A 22,867-nucleotide genomic window follows, 5' to 3' on the forward strand; every position below is an offset into this window, starting at 1 on the left:
GAAAATACACATAGATCACAATTTAAGACGTACTGCTGCTTTGTGTCAAAAACCTGTTTCTACTTTCATTTATTGCTTGGTACTTGTGTACACAGGCAAAATACTCTGAAAAATCAGACCCGCCATTTATGGGTCCCTTTGGGAAACAGGGTGACAAGTTAGATATTTAGTGGTGTTGCAGATACTCTTCAGACATGCAGTCAGTTCTCAGCATGAGTGCATGCAGTTTCTCTGTAGAGCAGAAATACCAGGATGGCTTTCAGTAAAGTTATTTGTGAACCTAAATAATGAAACAGGAGTATTGCTCTGGGATTGCCACTTAAACTGCTTAACATAGAATCTCTCTAATAGTGGCTTTCTAATGCATGTTTGTCATCCACAGTATCAACAGAGCTTTTGACACTGGGGAAAAAGCATCTTCTGAAAGTTGTGGAAGGGAAGGCTCATTTTCTTCTCACTTCTCTTTTAGTGCTGAGTATGTTGTAGGTTCTAGAGCGTTGTCAGTTTTTATTAGTATTGAACTGCATGGCTGATGGAGACAGACCTCAGTTTCACTGGTGGGATACTATGGGCTGACACTACTTTCTAAATTTTGTGTTTTACAGGTATATGCACAAAAACAGAGAAATAACAAGAATTAAACGAGATGAAATCAAGAGACTCAAAGAGTACCTCACAGTTTTACAGCAGAGATTAGAACGGTACTATAGATAACTGTGTAAATGCAAATAGTATTATGGGCTACATAGAATAACTCTTTGCAATTATACACTTTGTGTATAGTTATTTACCTGAGATTTCCTTTTTGTATCTCTTTTTTTACCCTTTCTTTGGAAGCTGTGTATAAGTGTTGTAATTCTGATTCATAAAACATGCTAGGAAAGATTTGCTTTAATTAATTGCAGTCAATCAGAAAAAAAAAAAAAAATTTTTTCTTTTTTAATTTTCTTTTTTTTTTTTTGTGTGTGTCTGTAAGTCACGGCATTAATACGTTTTGTGGTTAACAGATATTTAAGCTATGGTTCTGGTCCTAAACGATTCCCCTTGGTAGATGTCCTGCAGTATGCCCTGGAGTTTGCCTCCAGCAAGCCGGTGTGCACGTCCCCCGTGGATGACCTGGGTGCCAGTGCCCCCGCCAGCGGCACACTGCCACCACAGCTCCCCCCCAGGTAAGGGCTGCCTCCTGCTCCCCAGGCAGAGACCAGAGCCAACCAGCCTCTGGGGGAGAGGGAGCACGTTCAGCCGCTTTGTGCACCACACCAATAAAACTAACAATCTCTAGGGGGGGTAGCATAAAGTTTCTGCTCTTTTCTTTCAGCACGGCAGGTTTAAATCAATAAAAATGTTAATGACCTGGGTTTGTCTCATGCACTTAACAAAATGTCTTCACAAGGAGATTACCATTCTCAAGCACAGCCCAATTCCATCTGCAATTCTAAATAGACTGAAGATGCTGGTGAGGTCATTGATTCCCATGTGTATTGTTTAAGAATTTGAATTGGGCAGTGTGTATGTGCTGCATAGCATCAAGGTTTCTGGTGTGCAATTTATCTGTTATTTTTTGCCTGGGAACTAAGCTCCTTTTCTGCCATGCAGTTTGCATATCTTACCAAATTTGTCAGGAACCTAAATAATCTGACTTCTTAAATGCAGAATAGCTAAAGTACCAGAGAGATCAATGTCCAATAATGTTTTTCTCCCTGTTTAAGTTAGTAACTCAGTGTAGGGGATTGAGTGTATGCTCAGTCAGTTTGCAGATTTAGTGGCTAAGGACTGGGGGGGTGCTGGTCCGCAGTGACTGAACATGAGCCAGCTGTGCCCAGGTGGCCAATGGCACCTGGCCTGGATCAGCAGTGGTGTGGCAATAGGACCAGGACAGTGACTGTGCCCTGTGCTGGGCACTGCTGAGGTCACACCTCAATCCTGTACTCAGTTTTGGGCTCTTCACTGCAAGAAAAACATTGAGGTGCTGGAGTGTATCCAGAGAAGGGCCATGGAGCTGGGGAATGGTCTGGAGCACAAGTGTGATGAGGGGGAGCTGAGGGAGCTGGGGGGACTCAGCCTGGAGAAAAGGAGGCTCAGGGGAGAGCTTATCACTCTGTACAACCCCCTGACAGGAGGGTGTAGCCAAGTGGGAACCAGCCTCTTCTCCCAGGTAACAAGTGACAGGACACAAGGAAACAGCCTCAAGTTGCACTAGAGGAGGTTTAGATTGGATTTAAGAAGTATTTGTTCACAGAGGGCATTGTCAAATATTGGAACAGGCTTCCCAGGGCAGTGGTGGAATCATCACTGGAGGTATTTAAAGTAAGTGTAGATGTGGCACTGAGGGACATGGTTTAGTGGTGGACTTGGCAGTACTGGATTAACAGTTGGACATCATCATCTTAGAAGTTTTCTCCAACCTAAATAATTCTTTGGTAATAGAGTACAATTTTGGATAAGTGGACATTTAACAGTTTGTAACATAGCTTTGTATGCTGTATTTGTACAGTAGGGTTCTATCTTCTGGGTCAGTCAAGGCTGTTAAATTTGTCATTCAGAGAAGTGAAGTACATGAATCTAACAAGGTTTTAAAAAGATGTCCGGTGCCTTACTGGTATAATGCCAGCAGAAATTTGATGATTGATAGGAGAAGACAAACTTTTAAAAGTTACCATTGCTTGCATGAAATGTTTTTTCAAAAGTAATAAACTGGTCAAACTCCTGTACAGGAAGTTTGTTCTGTAGAAATGTAAGTCTTGTGGCTTTTTTGTCCATCTGTAGAAACACCACAGCATGTTATATGGAGTGACATTTTCAGCTCTTAACATTCTCAGAACTTTCTAAACTCCTGAAGAATACAAGTTACTCAGGCTGTATCATGATACTGTAGACAAAGTGAAAATTCAGTGGCATGCAAGAAAGATCTTCACATTCCTCTTATGCAGTGTAATTATATAGAGGTGATCTTGTTGATGGGAAGAGAAAAATCTTTAACAAGTCTTCATTTTTATTACCCTGCTGCTCTTGCAGAATTCTCCTAAGGTGGCTGCTTTGCAGTTTGTGTTAGAGTGGTTTGGAAGAAATTTAGAGGGGTTGGTAGTGCATTTCCAGTGTGGCATAAATATCAGAGGTCCCTTCATTATTGCTGCTCATCTAACATAAGTTGTAGGTAGGATGTTGGAAAAAGTCTGCTAGGCGTAAGACACATGAAGGAAGTTATTAAACTGAGCATTTGTGCTTATTGGATTTTATGGTCATGGGCCATAAGACAAACTACTGTGATTTCCCTCTCTGCCACTTGGCTGTAAATGTTTCAAATCACAGTTATTTACATGTATGACATGATTTGAAGTTGTTCAGTAGTGTTTCAAATATACCAAACTTTGTTGTTGTGCTAACATGTAATGCACCACAAAGCTTTCAGAATTTTAATACTAATTCCATATTGCTATTGTAGTTATGTGTTCTGGATTGCAATTTAGGAAATCATTACCTTTAAAATGCCCATTTTCAAATTAAAAGCTTATTTTTATGGTGTAACTTTTAGTCTGTCTACATGATGATTCAATTTTTTATATTTCATGTTTTGAATGAATGCAGCACAATAGAGCAACAGGGGCCTTCATCATCAGATGTCCCAAGCACATCTCCTGTACAGAGATCAGTAATACATAAACCATTCACACAATCACGGATTCCCCCTGACCTGCCCATGCATCCAGCACCAAGGCACATCACAGAGGAGGAGCTGTCTGTCCTGGAGGGCTGTTTGCACCGCTGGAGGACTGAAGTTGAGAATGACACAAGAGGTAATGCCATACATTGAGGAGTGCATTTGCTGTAGGAAAAGATTTGTGCACATGGGGGAAATCTTTCATCCCAGGAGGTTTAGCATTTGGCTTGTAGATAGATGTGTGAAATGCACCCCTGTTTGGGTTTTCATGAGATAAAGATGTAGTCATGTGCAATTATACAGCCTTGTGGAAGAGAGGTTCTTTCTTCTTTGTCTTTCAGATTTACAAGAAAGTATATCTCGAATACATCGGACAATTGAGTTGATGTACTCTGACAAAACAATGGTCCAGGTAAGTACAGTTTTGGCATAACAGAAAATAATCTTTTTGGCACTTTTTAAAAATTCTTAGATGTTTGAAAACAGAGCAAGTTTTATGTAGTGTTTTGAGAAATTTCATTGCAAAGTCATAATGGGTTTTGTAAGCCCTTTAGTTGTGCACAGTCAAATGAAAGACAGCATTACAGTATTTTACAGATGGCATGCTTAAATTCAGGCAACTATGACGAAAAGCCCAAATATCTTCTACCTCTGATCCCCATTTTTTACCTGAATGCAGATTTGCACAACAAAATTTTCTTGACCTGATTTGCCCATTATTACTCAGTAACCTTATGGCTTTAAGGTGGTGAAGTATTAGACACAGGAAAGTACTATTTACTTTGCTGCTTAGTGCCACTGTGTATTGCAACTTCCATGCTAATACAATGAAATTCTGATTTTGATTTGTAGTTAATTCCAGTGAGTGGTTTTGTTGCTATTGGCTTGGTTTTTGTTTGGTTTTTTTTGTTTTTTTTTAACTTTGTCTAGATTTTGTATCACTCACAACTTTGATTATTAGTCTAAGCTGTCTTCTAGCAAATAATTCTTATTCTGTGTAATATGATCAGTGTTTTTAGAACGTTTTGCTGTGGAATTGTTGATCCTCTGCTGTTTCTTATGTTCACATACTCATCTTCTCTCACTCTGAGTGCTTTTAAGGTTAAGGATTGCTCCCTCTGTTACTTTCTGTTAGTAAAAAGAACTATTTTCATTCCAAGTAAGATCTGTTCAGCTTACAGTTTTTCTTGAGGTATGTTTTCATTTTGTACATGGCTCCTAATAGTTACTGGCAGCTGAATTCTGATGTTAAGAATTTCAGGCAGATTTGCCTAGATGACTTTCTTTAAGCTTGCTACTAGCAGGCACTTTTTTTCCTTAATACTTCTAAGAAGAAGGCCACAGGCTACATGTCATCTAACAGTAAAAATAATTAATTTGGTAACTTGCATCTGAATAATCTACCTGTGTTGGCTTAGGTGTTGCAGGAAGAAATACCTTGGGATAGCAAAGATACTAGTCAGCTGTCATTACAAAAGAAAAACGAGATTACTCAGTAAAACACAAAGTAGGTGCTGAACCCATTTGAAATCACAGGCTGGGAGGGAAGCTGCCCTTCTGCAGCTCACCTGGTTTGTCTCTGTTGCTGTTTTGGCACAATAGGAAGGAGGTAAATATGCAGAGCTGTCTGCTTTTCCCTGCTTCCTCTGTCTCTGGGTGATTTGATAGCTGGGTATTGCCCCATTCCCTGGGAACAGTTTCCCTCTGCAAAATACAACTGCAGGATTGCAGTCTTGAAGTCAAGTTCTATGCACACAAAACTAGGCACCTTTTTAAGACAAACATACCCTAGGAGGCATCCTGCAAATATTATATTTATGAACTATTTGATAAGCTCTTTGTTTTCTCCTGTTGTCCTTTTGGGTTCTAAGGAGATAGAGTAGTCCATAAAACCTTTGTCAAATTGTCATATGAGATACATTCCTGAAATCTTTATTGTTTCATTCTCCTGAATGAATGTTTTATCAGCTGCTTATTTATTTCCTTTCTTCTGTGAACTTGCTGTTGGGAAAGAGACACAACTTTTTTTTTCCTGTGGGAATTTATCTTGGATGTAGTAGCTTTGACATATCTGTTCTCTAGCTACATGTGATGGGGTTGGTGAAGCTCTATTCCTGATTTACAAGTAGTAAGTGTAAACTGAGAAATTTAATGCCACCCATGTTTGTGTTGCCTTGTGCTATTAATTACTGTTGATATAATGGCTTATCACAAGAGATGCCTGTTGGCACTGAACTCACCTGTCCCCTGGTCACAGACCTCTGTGGGGAACCTTCCTGAAAGCTCAGTGTAGGTGACTGACAGCTACTTCTCCTGGCTTGCAGGAAAGGGTGGGGACACTCAAGCTGACTCAGTTTGCATGGTTTTAAGTAAAACTATTTAAATTCAATGGGGATTTTTAGTTCCTGATTTTAGGGTATGATAATTTTGTTTTGACAAAGTCTAAAGAGACCCTTTTTTTATTAAATCAGGATCTGCATACATTTTTGTGCATATGCAGAGGCTTGCAGTCATGTTAAGGAGGCTTTCACACTGGTTTAATAACAGATGTTAAAAACCCCCTAGCATTCAGATTTAAGGACTTGTCAGGATTTCTTCTTGTGTTTGGAAGATTTAGAGTGTGGTCTGGTCTCTGGAAAGACAGGCTGTTTGATTCCAGCTGCTGTGCAGTCACTCTGTTTTACAGTTCAAGGGGAGTTGGAAAATCTCCAGCACTTGCATATAGCCTGGAAGAGAATGATCAGGTTAAAAATAATTTCAAGGAGTTTCTCCAGTCACAGATATGTGTGTGTTTGTGATTGTTGCAGTACTCAAATAATATTTTCAAAAAAATACTGAGTACACCTTGAATTAAGGAGACTGTTTATCTTCAGTCCAGATTGTGACACCAGCACAAGCTGGTTTTGGGGTTTTTCATCTCAGCTGAGCTGTTGTCATTGAGACACACTGTGCATAGCAGAGAAGCTCAACTTTCCCTTTTATGTTGCATGTACTGTTCCAGCAGGTTAAAATGAGTCAATCACTAAGATGTTCTCAAAAGACTTGTAAAAAAGAAAGAACTCGTTCATTCTGCTTCTCTCTCTCCTTCAGACTCCCAATTAGGTAGAAACTAAGTTTCTCATTGTTCTTACTTGTTGGTTTACAGATGTAGCCTGGAATTAATTTTCCACTGATCCTAGAAACTGCTATCATCCTTTGCCTCAGGAGCAGGAGAGGACCTTTTCAGGTCTTCCATGCTTTATTTAGCTTTTCCTGATACAGTTAAAACACTGGAAAACAGTTGTGTTCCTATTCTACTGTGGAAATTTTTTTTTTTGATAACTGAAGCAGATACTAATTTAAATAAATTATTTTACTGTCACACAAAAAACACTGAGTTTATTACCTTGAATTTGCATGTGCCTTTCCAGACTTTTTGACAGATTTGCCAGGTTGGAACTGAAGCAAATCAGAGACAGTCAAGGCTGACTTATTTAAGGGTTTTTTGATAGATACAATGAAGGTAGGAATATTAAGGAATTAAGAAAAGAGGATGAGTGGCAGTAAAGGAAGCAGAGTAGACATATATGTCATATACTAATATTTTTAAGATCTCCTGTAATGAGTAGTGGTAAGTAACATAGTTCCAAGTCCTTATGCTTAGTGAGTTGCTAGCTTTACTTGTTTTTCCTTTGTGTTGTGTTTTGATTCTGATTAACTTTATTCCAGTTACCTTTATTTCATGTAGCAATTATTGGTGGCATACAATAGGAACTAAATACTGTCAGGGAGGTATTGACATTTATCTCCTGTTTTGTTTTTTTAAGGTTCCTTATAGGTTGCATGCTGTCCTAGTTCATGAGGGTCAAGCAAATGCAGGACACTACTGGGCATATATTTATGACCACCACCAGAACAGATGGATGAAATATAATGATATTTCTGTGACAAAGTCAACTTGGGAAGAGTTGGAACGGGACTCTTTTGGTGGTTACAGGAATGCCAGTGCATATTGTTTAATGTACATCAATGACAAGGAGCAGTACTTGATACAAGGTAATGTTATCTACACAGATTCCCCATGATACAGAGTAGCTGAATACATTGGTTAAACAAACTTCTTTCAGATGGATATCCAGATTTTTGAAGTGTTTTTAATAGTTATTGAAAGTTTTATTCCTGCTGCCAACTGTTTGATTGTTTTTGTGGGTGGAACAATTGCTGTTCAGCTTATTGATCATAAAGAGAATGCCTGTGTTTCAGCATTATTAAAATAAAAAGAACCCCTGTTTGCTAATTTGTAAATATTTTAGAGAAGGGATTGTAGAATTTTGGAGGGTTTATCTCAAGATTAGAAGAGAAGTATGGAAATGGAGAAATGAGCCTTTTGACATTAAAATCCTCGTGTAGCTGCTTTTTTCCCCATAAGCTTCAGAGCCCTGATACACTCTACTGGAGCGTGGAAACTTGAAAGCTTATTCAGTAAACTGAAATGTGAATAACTTAGACCTAACAACCACACATCAAACCTGAGTAATACATGGGTTGGGAAATTATTTTCAGGTCATATAGGAGTATGCTGCTATAAGGCTCTGTATGGAAGTGATTAAAGGGAGGACAACGATCTCTTAACACAAAGTTTTGGATAATGGGAGACAGAGAGCTGTCTGTGAAAGTGTCCAGATATTCAGTAGAAGGTCATGGAAAATATTCAGGTTCCTGTTTTTTCATAGGGCAGAAGGCTCAAGTGCTCATTTGTTCAGTTTTTAAATGAGAACCGATATTACCCTTGACATTGCTAGGTGGCCACGTTGGTTGTGCACTTGCAGCCACACCATAGGGTGTTTGGGCCTGTAGATTGCCTGTGCCATTCCAGTTAAATCAGAGGCTTGCTCACTGCAGGGCAATTACTGCTGGTGGATCCCCTGGGATGAAGGATACCCCTGCAGAGACCATTCTCAAAGCAAAAGGAAGATTACTCAATTTAGCTAGTATTCTTACCAGCTAGATTTCTGAATTCTGTAGGTCCACTCTCCTACTCTCCTTCCCCTTTTCTCTTGGTAAGTTTAGTTGTGTCCAGCTCTCTGTGGCAGTAATACAATCAAGCAATGGTGGAGATTTTGTGAGTATTCTCTGAATGTTCACATAGAATGCTCAACAGATAATAAAACCAGTTAAAACTAATATAGTTTGGGGGGTTTGGTGCTATGCTGTGCATTTCTGGTAATTCCCTTGAGGATATCTGTTGAACATACTTTTTACTTTCTTTTGTCCTATTCTTTCTTTTTCTGAAACACTTATTTCATGTTACCACAGAGGAGTTCAACAAAGAAACAGGGCAGATGCTTGTTGGAATGGACACGCTGCCTTCTGATCTAAGGGATTATGTCAAGGAAGACAATAAACGTTTTGAAAAAGAACTTGAAGAGTGGGATGCAGAACTTGCTCAGAAAGCACAGCAGGAGAAATTGTTATCTCAGATGCCCAGGGCACCAGCACCCTCACCTGCTCCAGGTTAGCTGCTTCTACCTGTTGACCAAAAACCACTGGGGCTTGTCTATATATTTTAGAACATAATGAAGGAAGAAAAGGTTAATTTGTGTAATCTTGAATTACAGCTATTTACTTGGCCAAGGTAACTATACTTCAATTTTAGCCTGTTGGAGTGGGTTTTTGCATTTCATTTTTTTTTCAAAGAAAATAATTATTCATTGGTTCTTCTGCCTTTTCCCTTTTCCCTCCCAGTTGTCATGAGCTTCTTTTTTCTTTTTTTTTTTCCCCATAGAAACTGAGTCTTTTTAAGATAGGTCTCACCAGTCTGTTTTGAGGACTTGTTAGCCTGTAAATGATGTATTTCTTCTATTCAGGATGATTTAGTGTGAGACCTACATTCACATTTTAAATTAGAATAGCATTTAGATCTGAAGAGCAGAATAATGTATTTGGTGTAGTGCATTGAATAGATTTAATGATAATGAGAGTAGGGCCTGCTTATGAAATTACTGTGTTGGCAATTAGGGTGTTAAAATTGTGGAAAAGATTCTGACCAGCAACTGTGAGGCCAATGCTTGTTGGAACCCAGCTTATAAGGACGACTGGCAATCTGATTATAAACCAGAGCTGCCAGTTTTTTGGTAAAATTCACCTTTTGTTTCATTGCAGTAGGCTTTGTATATTATATGAAAGATGACATGATGAATTTTCTGTCCAGATCTTCTTAGTGCTGGATTTGAGTCCTAAAGATTGAGCATACCTTTCTCATAGCTATGTGTGACTGCAAAATAAGTGTAAGAAGTGCAGTGATTTAATGGGATTGTTTGTTTTGCATACTCTGTGGAGAGTTGCTTCATCTTTTGTTATGCTTTGAGTTCACAAACACTTTGAGATTCATGCTATTTCTTTTGTTAGTAATGGAAAGTACAAAATGAACGTTTAGTCTGCCAAAATTTGGTTTTATCATGTAAGGAATATATGACACTATTGCTACTAATCAATTTATTGCTCTCAAGTGAAGGAGACTGAGGTCTCCCTTAAGGCAGAAAAATATAATGTGTTTATTATTTTACAAAGCAAAAATAGATCTTGCACTCAGGTGGCTGGAGGTCATTCCATATGTTGAGTCTGTGTCCCACAGAAACTCCAGCTAGAATCTCAGCTTTGTTCTCAGTCATCCCTGATGATTGGTTGATGAATACTCCTCACTTAAGAGCCTTAATGGATCTATAGACAGGACAGGTCTAATATAAAATTTCTAATATAATATATTCTTAATATAAAATATTAGTTCCTAATATAAAATCAGGGATCCATTTGTAGGGAAGTGTTTAAAATGACATGAGACACAGACTGGTGTAAAGTTGTATTTGTGAATTGTGTGACCTACCCTGCATTTTCTGTGTGCTTACCTTATCGATGAGATAATGATCCAAATAAAACTAATGAATTTAAAATTCATGCTTATATTAACACACAAAATTGTTGTTTTATTTCTTTCACTAAGTTCAAGCAGGAGAACCAGAGTATTTAGAGCAGCCATCAAGAACTGATATTTCAAAGCACTTAAAAGAAGATTCTGTACAAGCAATCAATAAAGCTTTAGCTGAACAAGAAGATAGAGGTCCAGAAGCTATAATGGATACGGTGAGGACATTTTCAAGCTTGAAATACTTCTTTTGCTTTTATTTTGCAAGTGAAAATGATACAAAAGCTGATAAAAGAGTGTGAATCTGGGAACTTTGAACTGAGAATTGTTTTTTCTTCAGGGACTGTCCAATGCTCAAGTCCATCCAGAAACTGTATACAATGGTAATGGGTGTAGTGCAAAACTAAAAATACTATGATAGGTGTTCTCTGTTGGATTAAAGTGCTTGTCAGGAGTACAGCATATTGTTCAAATTACAGTCAGCTGTTTGTGCCCACCATCTTTTAAAAATGTTAGATTATTCCATATATTTTTGAGGAGTAAACATTGACAGTCCATGTGAAAGACTTGAAAAATATTGCTTCCTTTTTATTATATAAAAACCTGACGTTCAGGTTTTTATCTGGGAAATGTAAGAACATAATTGAGTTCCTTTGACAGACCTGTGGAAGTTAATGTAGCTTTCAAAAATAAGGGGTTTTTCAACAGTATTCCGTAGCTTTAATGCAGATCTACAACTTGACAAAAATAATTTTTTGTGATTCATAGGATGCCTATATTAATTTAAAATTTCTATAACAACCAGTGTTGGGTGTTGCTGTTTTCAGTTTGTACAAAGTGAAAGAGGAATGGGGCATTAACTATTTTATGGGTTATTAATGAAACTAATATTTGACATTTTCTTCTTTCAGCAAATACTTCCTTCCCTATAAGTATGTAGATAAATGACAAATGTGTTTGCCACAAAATTTTGTGTCATTAAAACAATATATGGATCTGTCTTGGAATTGTATCTATAAAAGTACAGTATGGCTTCCTTAGGCATCCCTAGTAACCACTATGGATATGAACAGTTTAGATCTGTGCAAAATGCTTCCCAACATCAGGTGTGAATCCTCATTAAACAGAAGCAGTTTGGCCCCAGACACCTTACAATCATTGAAAATTATGTGACAGCTTGTTGGCACCCTCTTGACCTGCTGTGTTTTCCACCCCTCCTGTGGTGTCAGGAAGGCAGGGAAGCACACTTCCTCTGCTAAACTGAAATTGAAGCTAACAGGGAAACTCACCTAACTCTGGATGAGAAGATGCTCTGCCACTAAAGCCTTAGGCTGCTGCATATTGGCCTTTTTTGAGTTCTCAGAATAGCTTAGTGGGAACCTGTTTAATACATATTACTCCAGCTGAAAAGGTGCTGTGAAGACACCATAATACATGATAAAATGTCTTTCATAAGGCTGTCCTCCTTCCAGGATTTGTGACACCATCCTAGTGAGATGAGAAAGAATCTTAGAATTTTTCAATGCATCAAGTGTTGTAGTTCAGGATAATGGCACTTGACACAATGGTCAGCCTTAAGACTTCACATGACTGTGGTTGGGGAACACCATGATCTGTTTAATGAGAAAAAAAAAAAACAAACCATGCAAACATTATTTAGAAACAAATGTAGTTCAATTTCTAGTTAATCTGAAGGTACTCTGATAACATTTAAAAGCTGTTCTCTGTATCCCCAAATTTCACTTATGCAGAATTGTGCTTCCTTCTTTGTGTATCGTCATTCTTTTTAATTATTCTGCTTCCATGTGCATTCTGATATGCAGGCATATATTCCATTACTTCCCTTTTTGTTTGTCCATTTAGAAAAGAAGGAAAGCCAACATCAGCACATGTAACAGGATTGTAGGTTACTCACCACATGTTCATTTTTTCCATTTTATGCCTTTTGTCCTTTCTTTTCCTGCCTTCCGATTGCATAGCCCTCCTTTGTATTTATACAGTGTTGGGTGTAAATAGATACTGTGTTTTTGGAATCTTGGTTAAAAAGTGAAGTTATTGTTATAGTTGCAGAACAAGTAGCATAGCACTTGGCCATTGCTTGGATTAGAGTCAAGGTTCAAGTTCTGCAAATGTTGCAAACTGCCTATTATTCAGTGATAGACCATAGGAGCCAATATTTGTCACTGTTGTTGTTTAAAACTTAGTTTAACATATCAAGAATTTTAGTAACAAAGATAGTCTTCTCCTGATTTTCTGTTTAATTACTCTTCTAAAAAATAATCCAGTTAAATGTAATGCTCCTTTAAATGTTCTTTAAAAGGCTTTTTTTGGTATTTTTTTTCTTTCTCAGAGCATTGGGAAATGTTAGCTTTCAGTTTGTTTTTCTCCTTTCGTTGGCTTCATCAGGTGTTTCAGATATGAAGTATCTGACCTGGCCTTCTTCAAGGCCAGACTGGATGGGTACCTGAGCAACCTGATCTAGTGGGGGGCATCTTTAAGACTAGATGATCTTTGAGGTCCCTTCCTAAACTATTCTGATATTTTATAATATACTTAGTAATTTTGGGGTGAAATGTACAAAAAATTGTGGTTCACAGACTCATCCTTTGCCAAGTGACTTAAATTTGTAATGGATGTTAGAGTTGTAATACTGGTATACTAACCTGTAAAGATGGAATTAGTGAATAAAGAAAAATGAAATAACTGTAGTAATTATGGCTTAATTTTAAAATGTACTGCTTAAAAAATTATAAATATCACTTATATTCTCTAACTAGATACAGCTTCTGAATTTTTTCAGAATTTCAGCAGTGGACATCATTGTACTAGATCAGCCTGCATCTCAGTTTGCAAACTAGATCAGTTTGCATCTCTCCACAGTTTTATTGTATTTTCTGATACTTATTATGATGATTCTTTTTTTTCCCCCCAAGCATGTACTGATAATGGTTTTCTTCTGCAGAGCTCTGATAATGCCCCAGCTCAAGCAGCTCCCACCCAGCGAGTGGTGGAGGTGGCGATCCCCGATGTGGGGACGTTTGTGATTGAGTCAGAGGAGGGGGGTTATGACGATGAGGTACCTCGTGTGCACTGCTCCTCCCTGGGGCTTCCTCGTGCTGCCTGATGAGAAGTTTTGGCATGTCTGCACACTGTGACACCTAACAGACTTCTGCAAAACTAAATGCTTAGCCATTTGTGATCTTTAACAATGTCCTAGTTTGTCGTGAAGTACGGAAGGAAAGCACTACAAACTCTTACTTGGGCACGGTTTGCATGCTGCCTTTTACACTGGAGGGGTATCTGTCTCTTCAACTTTGGAGAGTGAATGTTTGTGTTAGGCCAGGTAGCCTTCAAAATGCTGGTGATAAGACTGCACACTGTTGCATTATTTAAAAGGGGACAGGACACTGAGAAATGTTTTTAATGTTTGTGCTTTCTTGTCAGTCCAGTAAAGTCTGATCTCTTATTTGCCAAGGTTAATCTTTTCAGGCTTTGGAGATTAAATTAGCCATGGAAATAAGCTGAAATTGATATGGTTGGTAGAACTGAATCTTGCAAATCTTAAAAAAAATTCAGACTCATGCTGGTACATGTACTTGCTACTACTTGAGGTATAATTATGGGGCCTGTTGTTTTTCTGAGGAGCATTGTTTTTTGCTGCCCACTTTCAGCAGTAGAAAGCAACACTGGTGGTCATCAAACTGCCCTGCCTTGTCACTGCTTACTCCGTGTTTGTTTTGGGTGGGAATAGAGTTGGTGCAGCCCATATTGTCAGGGCTCTGAACATGGGTTCTTGGGGAGCTTTAGCTTCCCTAGGCAAATGGATGTTTCAGGTCATTCTGCCCTGGAAGTGTGATCAGTTATAACTGGGAGGATGGGGTGGGGAATAAAATGGTTTAATTGACATCATCAGATTGAATTTAGCTTCAACCGATGTGTAGTCTCCACCTTGAAAGAAATGCAGATTTAACCTCATATAATGACCTGCTTGTTTGTTTTTACTTTTGTCCCCATGCCCTTGTCTTTCTAGAGGATAACTTTCTTGCCTATTTCCCTATTTGTTTTCTGAGTGTATTCACTTTTTAGAAATGTTTTTATGTGTGGGAGACTCGCAGGGAGCTTAAGATCCTTCATCATTTCTTGCTGTACCAGCAATACCTTGGGCAGGGAGGGAGTGTTTTCCTTTGCTTACAGATTAAAAAGGAGAAAGGCTTTTCTGAGTAGCTTGGATGTATCATATTGTGTGTAACTGATGTGAATAGCAGTGAGAGATGTCCTGTGTTTGGCTTGGTGTTTGTTAATTGTTTTGGGTATGATGTTTAAGAGATTGTCTGCAAATGTTTCAGGGATTGATTGCATTTGCAGCAGTGAGTTTCTCTTTTTGACCTTGAAATATGCATAAAACACAGGTGGCTTTAGTGCAGTATATCTCAAGTGTGACTGGATGATGTTTCTACTTGAAACCTTTTTTTCAATCCTTTCATGGCCATGGGTAGCACTCATTCAGTGTGCAGTTTCTGCTTGGTACTAATGCTGAACTGTGCATGCTCCTTTCCTGGGAAGTTTGGTCCATGTAACTTTTTTGACACAGATTTTTTTCTTTTTTTTTTTTCTTTTCTTTTTTGTAAGATTCCTTTAATGTTGATACAGTAAAACTATATATACACATGCCATGATTTGATTTGCAGATTATGCTCACCAGATCTGTATTGAAGTGTGCCATATCAATGTATGCATGCATTAAGTTGCTTTTTCATTTTGCATGAGGCTAAAGGCATATTGAATTTAGTCATTAAAATATTAATCATTCAAAACTTTTACCTTAAATCCCTTGTGGCAGGTCATGCTGACCCCGAACATGCAAGGTATTATCATGGCTATAGGTAAAGCCAGGAATGTTTATGACAGGTGTGGGCCAGAAGCAGGGTTCTTTAAGGTACAACTAACATTTTCAACTTTTTCTCCTCTGACTTGTTAGATATGCTACTCCCTCTACCCCTTTCTGCATATAAAGTCTTCTCCAGCTTGTCTATATCAGTCCCTCATTTAGATGCTTACCCCTTGAGAAATATACAGATATTTGCCCTGTTGATGTCAGCAGCTCATATACCTTTCTGCATTTTAGCTTTTTAGTAATAATAGTAGTGAGTAACATATTAGTGATATGAAACCTAGATGTGTAATTAATAAAAGTATATGGATTTTTTTCTCCTGTTAGTAATAAAACCCATGCCTTTGCTAGACTGTGGGACATAAGGATTTTTTTTGCCCAGGGACTTTTAGTCATTTGTTGTTTATTTCAAAGAGATATTCTTGGTTTGTACTCCTGAAAAGATTTTTAATAATTTTAAATTGCTTGCTTTTGTGTAACTGCATGGGTGTCAATACTATTTATTTAAGCAGTGGTTTATTATGGGAATTAGACATTAGGCTTTTTATGTAAAGTGATTAGTCTTCACTGTGCCACCAGATTTAGGAATGTGTTCATTTTCTTAAATACACAAACTTCTGAGCACCTTTAGCTCATGGCCTTTTGAATTTTCAGGGTATTAGAAAGGGAGTTGCTTTGGCATGATGTAAAGTGTAAAATCCTCTCAAATGTGATTTGGAGAGGAGAAAAAAGTTTCTTGCTTGTCACTGAGTAGCAGTCTGTTTTCTTCTTAATTGTTATGGTGTACTTCCACTAGAAGAAATTCTAAAAGCCACAAAGCCCCCAAACAAGCAACAAACAAACAAAAACCCTAACATCACCAACAAAAAGCTCTGCAACTCCTTGGTAAGGAAATTGAAACCTCATGGATTGGTTGCTTGGTTTGTCTGTGTGGGTGTTTGATATGGATACTTTAAGAAGGGTTATAACCATAATGTGTGTGCAGGGCTGTCTCTGTTAACTGTGCCTGATCTCAGGGAAGGGAGAGACATCTGCCACAGCCTCTGTTCAGTGAAACTGGGTTTGCTTGGGATTCAGTGTTGGTTGCTTTTTTTTTTTTTCAAATTTATTAATGAAAATATGTAAAGTGTTTTTCAAGTTGAAAAAAAATTCCTCATTTGATCAAATCACTCCTTGATTTGAACCAGAAATGTCAATTATATCTAATTATATTTTTTAATTTGAAGGGTGTTTTGATAATTTTAAAACAGAAAATTACTTCAAAATAAAATTCTGTTTAATGCTTTAGAGTTATCAAAACAATGCCCAGTTGAAATGATTTTCAATCTTTAATTTGAGTCCTTAAACATTTAGGCTTCATGGGGGCAGAATGTCTTTGAGTGAGAAAATGTTTTGACATACAGTAGAAAATTTCCTTACTCATTTTCTGCTGAATTGTGTTTGTAGTAGCTTAGAAAAGGTGAAATATGGTTCATTTTGAAGGAATACATTAGTATGAATGGATGCAGATCAAGTGGGGTTGTTTTGGGAGCAAAAGTTTTGGTTTGGGACGCATCCAGATGAAATCTCGCTTTTTCCTGTAACTTACTTTAAAAGCTTCTATGTCTTTTATTACTGTTACTGTGTTCCTTTATGTGTTTGTTCTTGATGAAATTAGTGTTTCCAAAAACTGGGGGGGGGTCTATATCTTCATTTAATGTTACTCAGGTGAAACTCTAGTGGTGTGGGTCATTGTGACCAAGGTTCCACTCCCCCCTAGACCTCAGGTTTAAGACATGACTAGCATTCAGATATTTCTTGGTCAGTGATCTCTTCCAATATATAAAGGTTCTTTAACCTTTATAGACAACACCTTGCAGAGTGTTTCCTTTAAGATCTTTGTTATCCTTAGTGAGAAAATGAAAGCATATAATACTTTTCTTACTGTCCCTTTTTTGGTGGAGTGGTTTTTTTTCATTTTGGTAAAGATTTCTGAATCTGTAGAATACCACATTATTTTAAAATTATTATAAAAATATAGAGTTTGTATTGCATTTTTCCTACTTCTAAATAATTATATGAAAAATTAAATGTCTAAAGCAGTTTATTTTTACTTCCTCAATAAACAAGGTTTAATTGTTAGCCATGTTGACTTTCTAATAGTGGAACTTCTGATGTAAGATAATCGAACCTGTGTGGCTTTTGGCATTTATAATGTTGTCCTAAACATCCTTTTTAATGGTAATGCAAATCATGAGTATTTAAATGATACTGATGCAGAATATTCTCCTAAGTTTTAAAAGTCTCCATGTGCTCTATGTTTACACCTGTATGATTATTACTCTACATGTTTAGTCCTGAAACAAAATGTGTTATTAGCAGAGGATGGGAGCCCAGATTTCTGGTATTACAACATAAAGACACTTGAAATACCAAGCAGGGTTTTTTTTTTTTTTGTGAGTGCTTTGATGCTTTATTTCATGCATACGTTGTATTGAAACTTTGCAAATGTGTTAGGAAACCATCTGATAACCTCCCTGTTTACAGAGGTAATTTATGGAATGTGTGTTAACATTTGTCACCATTTTTCTAATTCTTTTTCTTGTTGCTCCTGTTCATGCTGTATAGTGTCAGTGAATAAAATCTAATGAACATATGAAATGATGTTCATTAAAACCTAATGTGCTGGCAAAGCTGGAAAAGTAAATGATTCTGATGACCTCTAAAATTTCTCTAAAATATTCAGGGAGGGCTGTGTCCTGCCCTATAGTGCAGTACTGTTCATATGGAATTATTATTTTCTTTAGAAATCCTATCAATTGATTTTTATTGAAGGACATATTTCATTCCCACTTAGTATTTTCTGAATCATACACATTCACTAAACTTCTTGTAGGCTGTATTTTTTCATGTCTTTGCATTTAACCATGTATTTGAGGTACTTTTTTACCTTATGAGACTTCAGAAAATTTCTCAAGGTCAAGTGCCTGAAATCTTATACTTGAGCTTAAAGAAACCTCTCTAAGGATTGTATAACTCTCCTCTCAGGGAGACATAGCACAGGATTGGAACTACTTTTGAAGGGCAGGTTAAATTGGGATTTTGTCAGGCTTAACTGCTGAGAGAAAGTACCAATTTGACAATTTTTCTGTGGTTTTGGTTCTTTTTTCTTTTTAAAAACATAGTTTAGACTTCTTAGAAGGGTGATCTGTGAAACTATTAAAAATTTTTATAGGCAAAATGCTGCGCACATAAAGTATCTTGTGTCTGTGATGTCTGAGTTGAAAGCCAGAAGGAATAATGTCTATTTTCTTAAAATTATGTAGGCAATTAAGTTGGAATACACACGTCTGCTAAAATTAGCCCAGGAAGATCCGCCACCTGAATGTGATTATCGTTTGCGTCATGCAATTGTTTACTTCATCCAAAACCAGGCACCAAAGAAGATAATTGAGAGGACATTGCTGGAGCAGTTTGGAGATCACAATCTCAGCTTTGATGAAAGGTAATAAGATCTGCACATCTCATTTCCTGTGTTCATGAATGTTCTCTGATGTGTGGAAACACCCCTTCATATTTGGCTGGTGTGTTTGGCTTTATCTCCTAGTTAACAGCATGCGCGCTTACGTTGTAAAACAAATCATCTTTATAAAAATCCCTGTTAAAAGACTAATCAAGAAGTTGAGTTTCTACTCACCTAAATTAAGTAGAAATGCTCAATGTTGTTCATAATCTTGCACATAGTTTTTTGTACTTTCTTTCACTGTGTTTTCTCACTGCCCTGAAAGGCAGTAGTAGAGAGCAAAGCCTTTCCAACTGGGTGAGTGACTGACTCAAGAGCAAGGCTATGTCTCTCTTCCACTCAAAATTTCATCTACTTACTTATATAAATAGATAAATTAAAAGTTAGAAAACAGTCTGATTTCTGTGTAGGGAATAATCTTCTAAACTTCTGCCAAGTAATTGTCAGGGAGTTTCAAACTATCTGAAATTTAAAATTAAAAGAAAGACTGAGCAATGTAGCAATTTAGCAAAATAAAAGAAATAATCCTTTAAATAGCACAGGCCTCCATCACACATACTTCAAAAGTGTGCCTTCTCCTGCTGATTATACCATGCATAATAAAATGTACATTTTCCAAGGCATTTTCATACTGGTTTGCATAAAGCTGTAGCTCATACTGTTGGAGGCTCCTGTCTTTGTAAGGATAATACCCTCTGTGAATTTCCAGTAATATTTAACGACTTTTTTTTTTGCTTTTCATAAGGTGCCGTAACATAATGAAGGTTGCTCAAGCCAAACTTGAAATGATAAAGCCAGATGAAGTAAACATGGAGGAATATGAGGTCAGTATTTCTTATGCTTTAAATTAAGTTGTAACGTGAAATAGTTATCAGTAAAGCTGAATTTTGTCTTTACAAATTTCTTCTTGTCTCAGACTGAGAAGTTCAAACTGGCTATTTATTTAAAGCCCTTATTTGTCTAAAGGCTGCTCTTGAACTAAAGCTGTTTTTTCCACATCTGTAATTCCAGTGTTTGAGCCATTAATAAATGTCAGGTTGGAACCTGTCCTTACTTTGTTATCGAGTCTTGACGTCGCTAACAATATTTTGTAATTTATCACCACATGAGCCACATGGCTTTTTCTAGGCAGCTGGCAAGGAATGAGGAGAGTGGTCTGTGCCCAGCCTTGCTCATCTTGAGAGTTGCATAGCAGGCACAGTCCCATTTGTGCTTCTCCTCCAGCTATCTCTGCAGCTATTCCCATTTTCTTATGAGCAGCAGATTCTTTTCTTTGCTGAGACCATGCATAACCAGCTTATGCATTTAAGTTTTCCTCCTGTGTTGTTTAGAAAAACTTGGAGGGAAAGTAAGAGTGAATATTGGACATTAAATAATCATGACTAATAGTTGCTTAAATAATTCATCTCACATTTAAAGCTAAGCCTGTAGCTGATTTTCCAGCATCAGTTTCAAATCTGAGTAATACTGTTCATTAAGACCTCTTAACAGTGGGTATTTATATCCTGGGCAGATTCCAGTGCACCACCTGTACCTCCTTGTTGTGTTGGTAGGTCCAAACAACTTGATCAGGAGGGTAATGGGAGTAATCTTCCCCTCACAAATCCAATGAAAAATATTTTAATTTCCACTTTTCATTACCAGATTTAGGACCTACAGTAGATAGTACTGCATTACAGTGTGCCTCCCTAGTCACTGATAGGGAGGGACCCTCAGAGTGGCATTTTAATTGCATTTTCTTGGCTGTGCAGTGCTCAGCATTTTACCATTCTCTGAATGATGCTGCACAGAGAGAACAAACAATTCTGGACTTGACTCTAAGAGGAGTGGGGAGTGGGGATATCATCTGTTCCTCTGCAGAAAGGTGCCCCTTTTTTAGCTCCTGCAATAGGTAGTTGGGGGTTTCACCATAGATTGTGTCAGTCCAGTATAGTGAGCTGGCATTTTATGGATGCTTTCTCAAGCTCTTTCTGTTGAATCTGCTAGTAGCTGTGTCTTACAGTGTGCTGTCCCCTATTTTATCTTTAATGCACAATTGAAAGTCAGCACTTAACCCTCTGTAGAGAAAGTGCCTTTCTCACCTGGAGCATTTACCTGCAAAGTGAACCAGGAGTCACTTGGTGTAAATGGTGATGCAGTAAGATAAATGTTCTGCTTCAGCAAGAGCATCTCATCAGAGTGGCATTTGGGTATTTTTAACACTTCCCATGTAAAGTGTTCAGGCTTTTTTGTATGTCATTCTTGTATTGAAAATTAAGCTTACTATCTGGCGTATGAAAAAGCTTTCCAACACTTCCTGAGTAATATAGGGAAGAAAAAACAAGATCTTGTATAATTTTACCTGTGGTTCTCCAAAGATGCTTTGTGTTCCTTTCAAATGGTAATAGGTTCTGTAAGAATAATCTCATGTAGAAATGTTTAAGGCATTTAAGAATTTTCTTTTTATTGAGGGAAGGGTGGATTCTGGTGGACTTCCCTCATATGCAAGCCTATTGGCATCCTTAGTACTTACTGTGACTGGACACTAAATTTAACTGGAGGGGGGTTTGTGTTTAAAAATAATTATATTTCATTTTTGTGGATGAATTTCTGTTTACCCTTTCTTACATGCAGAGATGGCATCAAGACTATAGACATTTCAGGGAAACAACCATATTTCTCATGGTAGGATTGGAGTTTTTCCAAAAAAAGAGGTAAGTGGTAGTATAGAACTCAAATGTAGTGGAACGATGTGAAAGCAAAATGTAATGTTGATAAGTAAAGCTGCTTTCTAAATTAAGATGTGTTTAATTTCCATTTCCAATTTCTTATACAAGCCATGGGTTCTTTTCAGAGCACCCTCCACATGGACCCCTATTCTTCCTTCGATTCTTAAGTGCTCTGGATGTCACTCTGTGCACATACATTTATTTGCTTTCATCAGCAGGCACAATTAGTCAAATCTGTGTCTTTGCTGCTTTTTGGCTGGGACTTCCCACTGAAGCAGTTGTACCTTCTGCATTAGTCTGAGCCAAAACTCCACCTATGGTGGCCTTTAAAGGTCAGGAAAACAGAACATATTTGAGAAAAGCTGTCATGTATAGCTGTCATAGTTGTAGCTGATTGTCCTTAACTCTATGGTGATTCATTCCCTTCTCTTTTTGAACCAAGTCAGAAATTGTGGCTGTATAAAATGGGTGACATTTATGTACTTAATTCAGAACAGCTCATATTTATTCTGATCTACACATGCAACAAGAATGGTGATTACAGTCTAAATGTAGTCAGTCACTGTAGAACAACACGTAGGTAAATTTGTAGCGGGAGTCAAATTTAATTCTTTGTTTCTTTGTTAAGTAGTAAATTGCTCCATATTTCTCATCCTATATCTTCCCAAAAAAGAAAGGCCCCAAACAATACAGGAAAATTGATTGCAAAAGACACAGCCTTGCGTTTGTGACACAATACCTCTTTTATACTGGCTAACACCATGAGCCCAGAGTCTTGGGTTGTCTTCAGGTTACCACCATGTAATAAACAGTACATTTACTAATAATCTGAATTGAAATATGCTGCACTATTGGTCTTAAACAGTTTGTGTACAAAGGTTAGTCAGAAGATTACCTGGCTTATTTGAAGTCTGGTGTTGCTTCATTCCTTAAAGAGGCAGAAATGTCACAGGCATTGGTGTGGCTTATAGGAGCCCCTTCATGCATTCTCTAAGATTACAGGTGGGGTGAAACATCTTCAAGTTCTTTGGCACTGAGACTCCAGAGTGGCACCTTCAGTTACAAAATACCACTGTTTTCAATAAATTCCTTCTTGCCATAACATAATCTGGTTGTGCCATGGAGGAGAGAGGGAATCACATGTGCTAAATGATGTTCTCCATAATTTACTATGTGCTAAATGATGTTCTCCATAATTTACAATAAC

At 37.6% G+C, this 22,867-nt stretch overlaps 1 protein-coding gene across 1 annotated transcript in view; it reads left to right on the forward strand.

Annotated features, from left to right (window-relative positions):
* USP25 (ubiquitin specific peptidase 25) overlaps nt 1-22,867 on the forward strand; it is an 88,796-nt gene that overhangs the window by 60,256 nt on the left and 5,673 nt on the right. The window contains exons 12-21 of the mRNA XM_066571931.1: nt 606-701; nt 1,008-1,169; nt 3,586-3,794; nt 4,000-4,070; nt 7,465-7,693; nt 8,954-9,151; nt 10,638-10,777; nt 18,756-18,934; nt 19,698-19,776; nt 21,566-21,645. Of these exons, the coding sequence (XP_066428028.1) occupies nt 606-701; nt 1,008-1,169; nt 3,586-3,794; nt 4,000-4,070; nt 7,465-7,693; nt 8,954-9,151; nt 10,638-10,777; nt 18,756-18,934; nt 19,698-19,776; nt 21,566-21,645 (1,443 nt within the window). The remainder of the gene's footprint in view (nt 1-605; nt 702-1,007; nt 1,170-3,585; nt 3,795-3,999; nt 4,071-7,464; nt 7,694-8,953; nt 9,152-10,637; nt 10,778-18,755; nt 18,935-19,697; nt 19,777-21,565; nt 21,646-22,867) is intronic.

The sequence above is a fragment of the Molothrus aeneus genome, chromosome 2, assembly GCF_037042795.1.
Source record: "Molothrus aeneus isolate 106 chromosome 2, BPBGC_Maene_1.0, whole genome shotgun sequence".
Lineage (NCBI taxonomy): Eukaryota > Metazoa > Chordata > Aves > Passeriformes > Icteridae > Molothrus > Molothrus aeneus.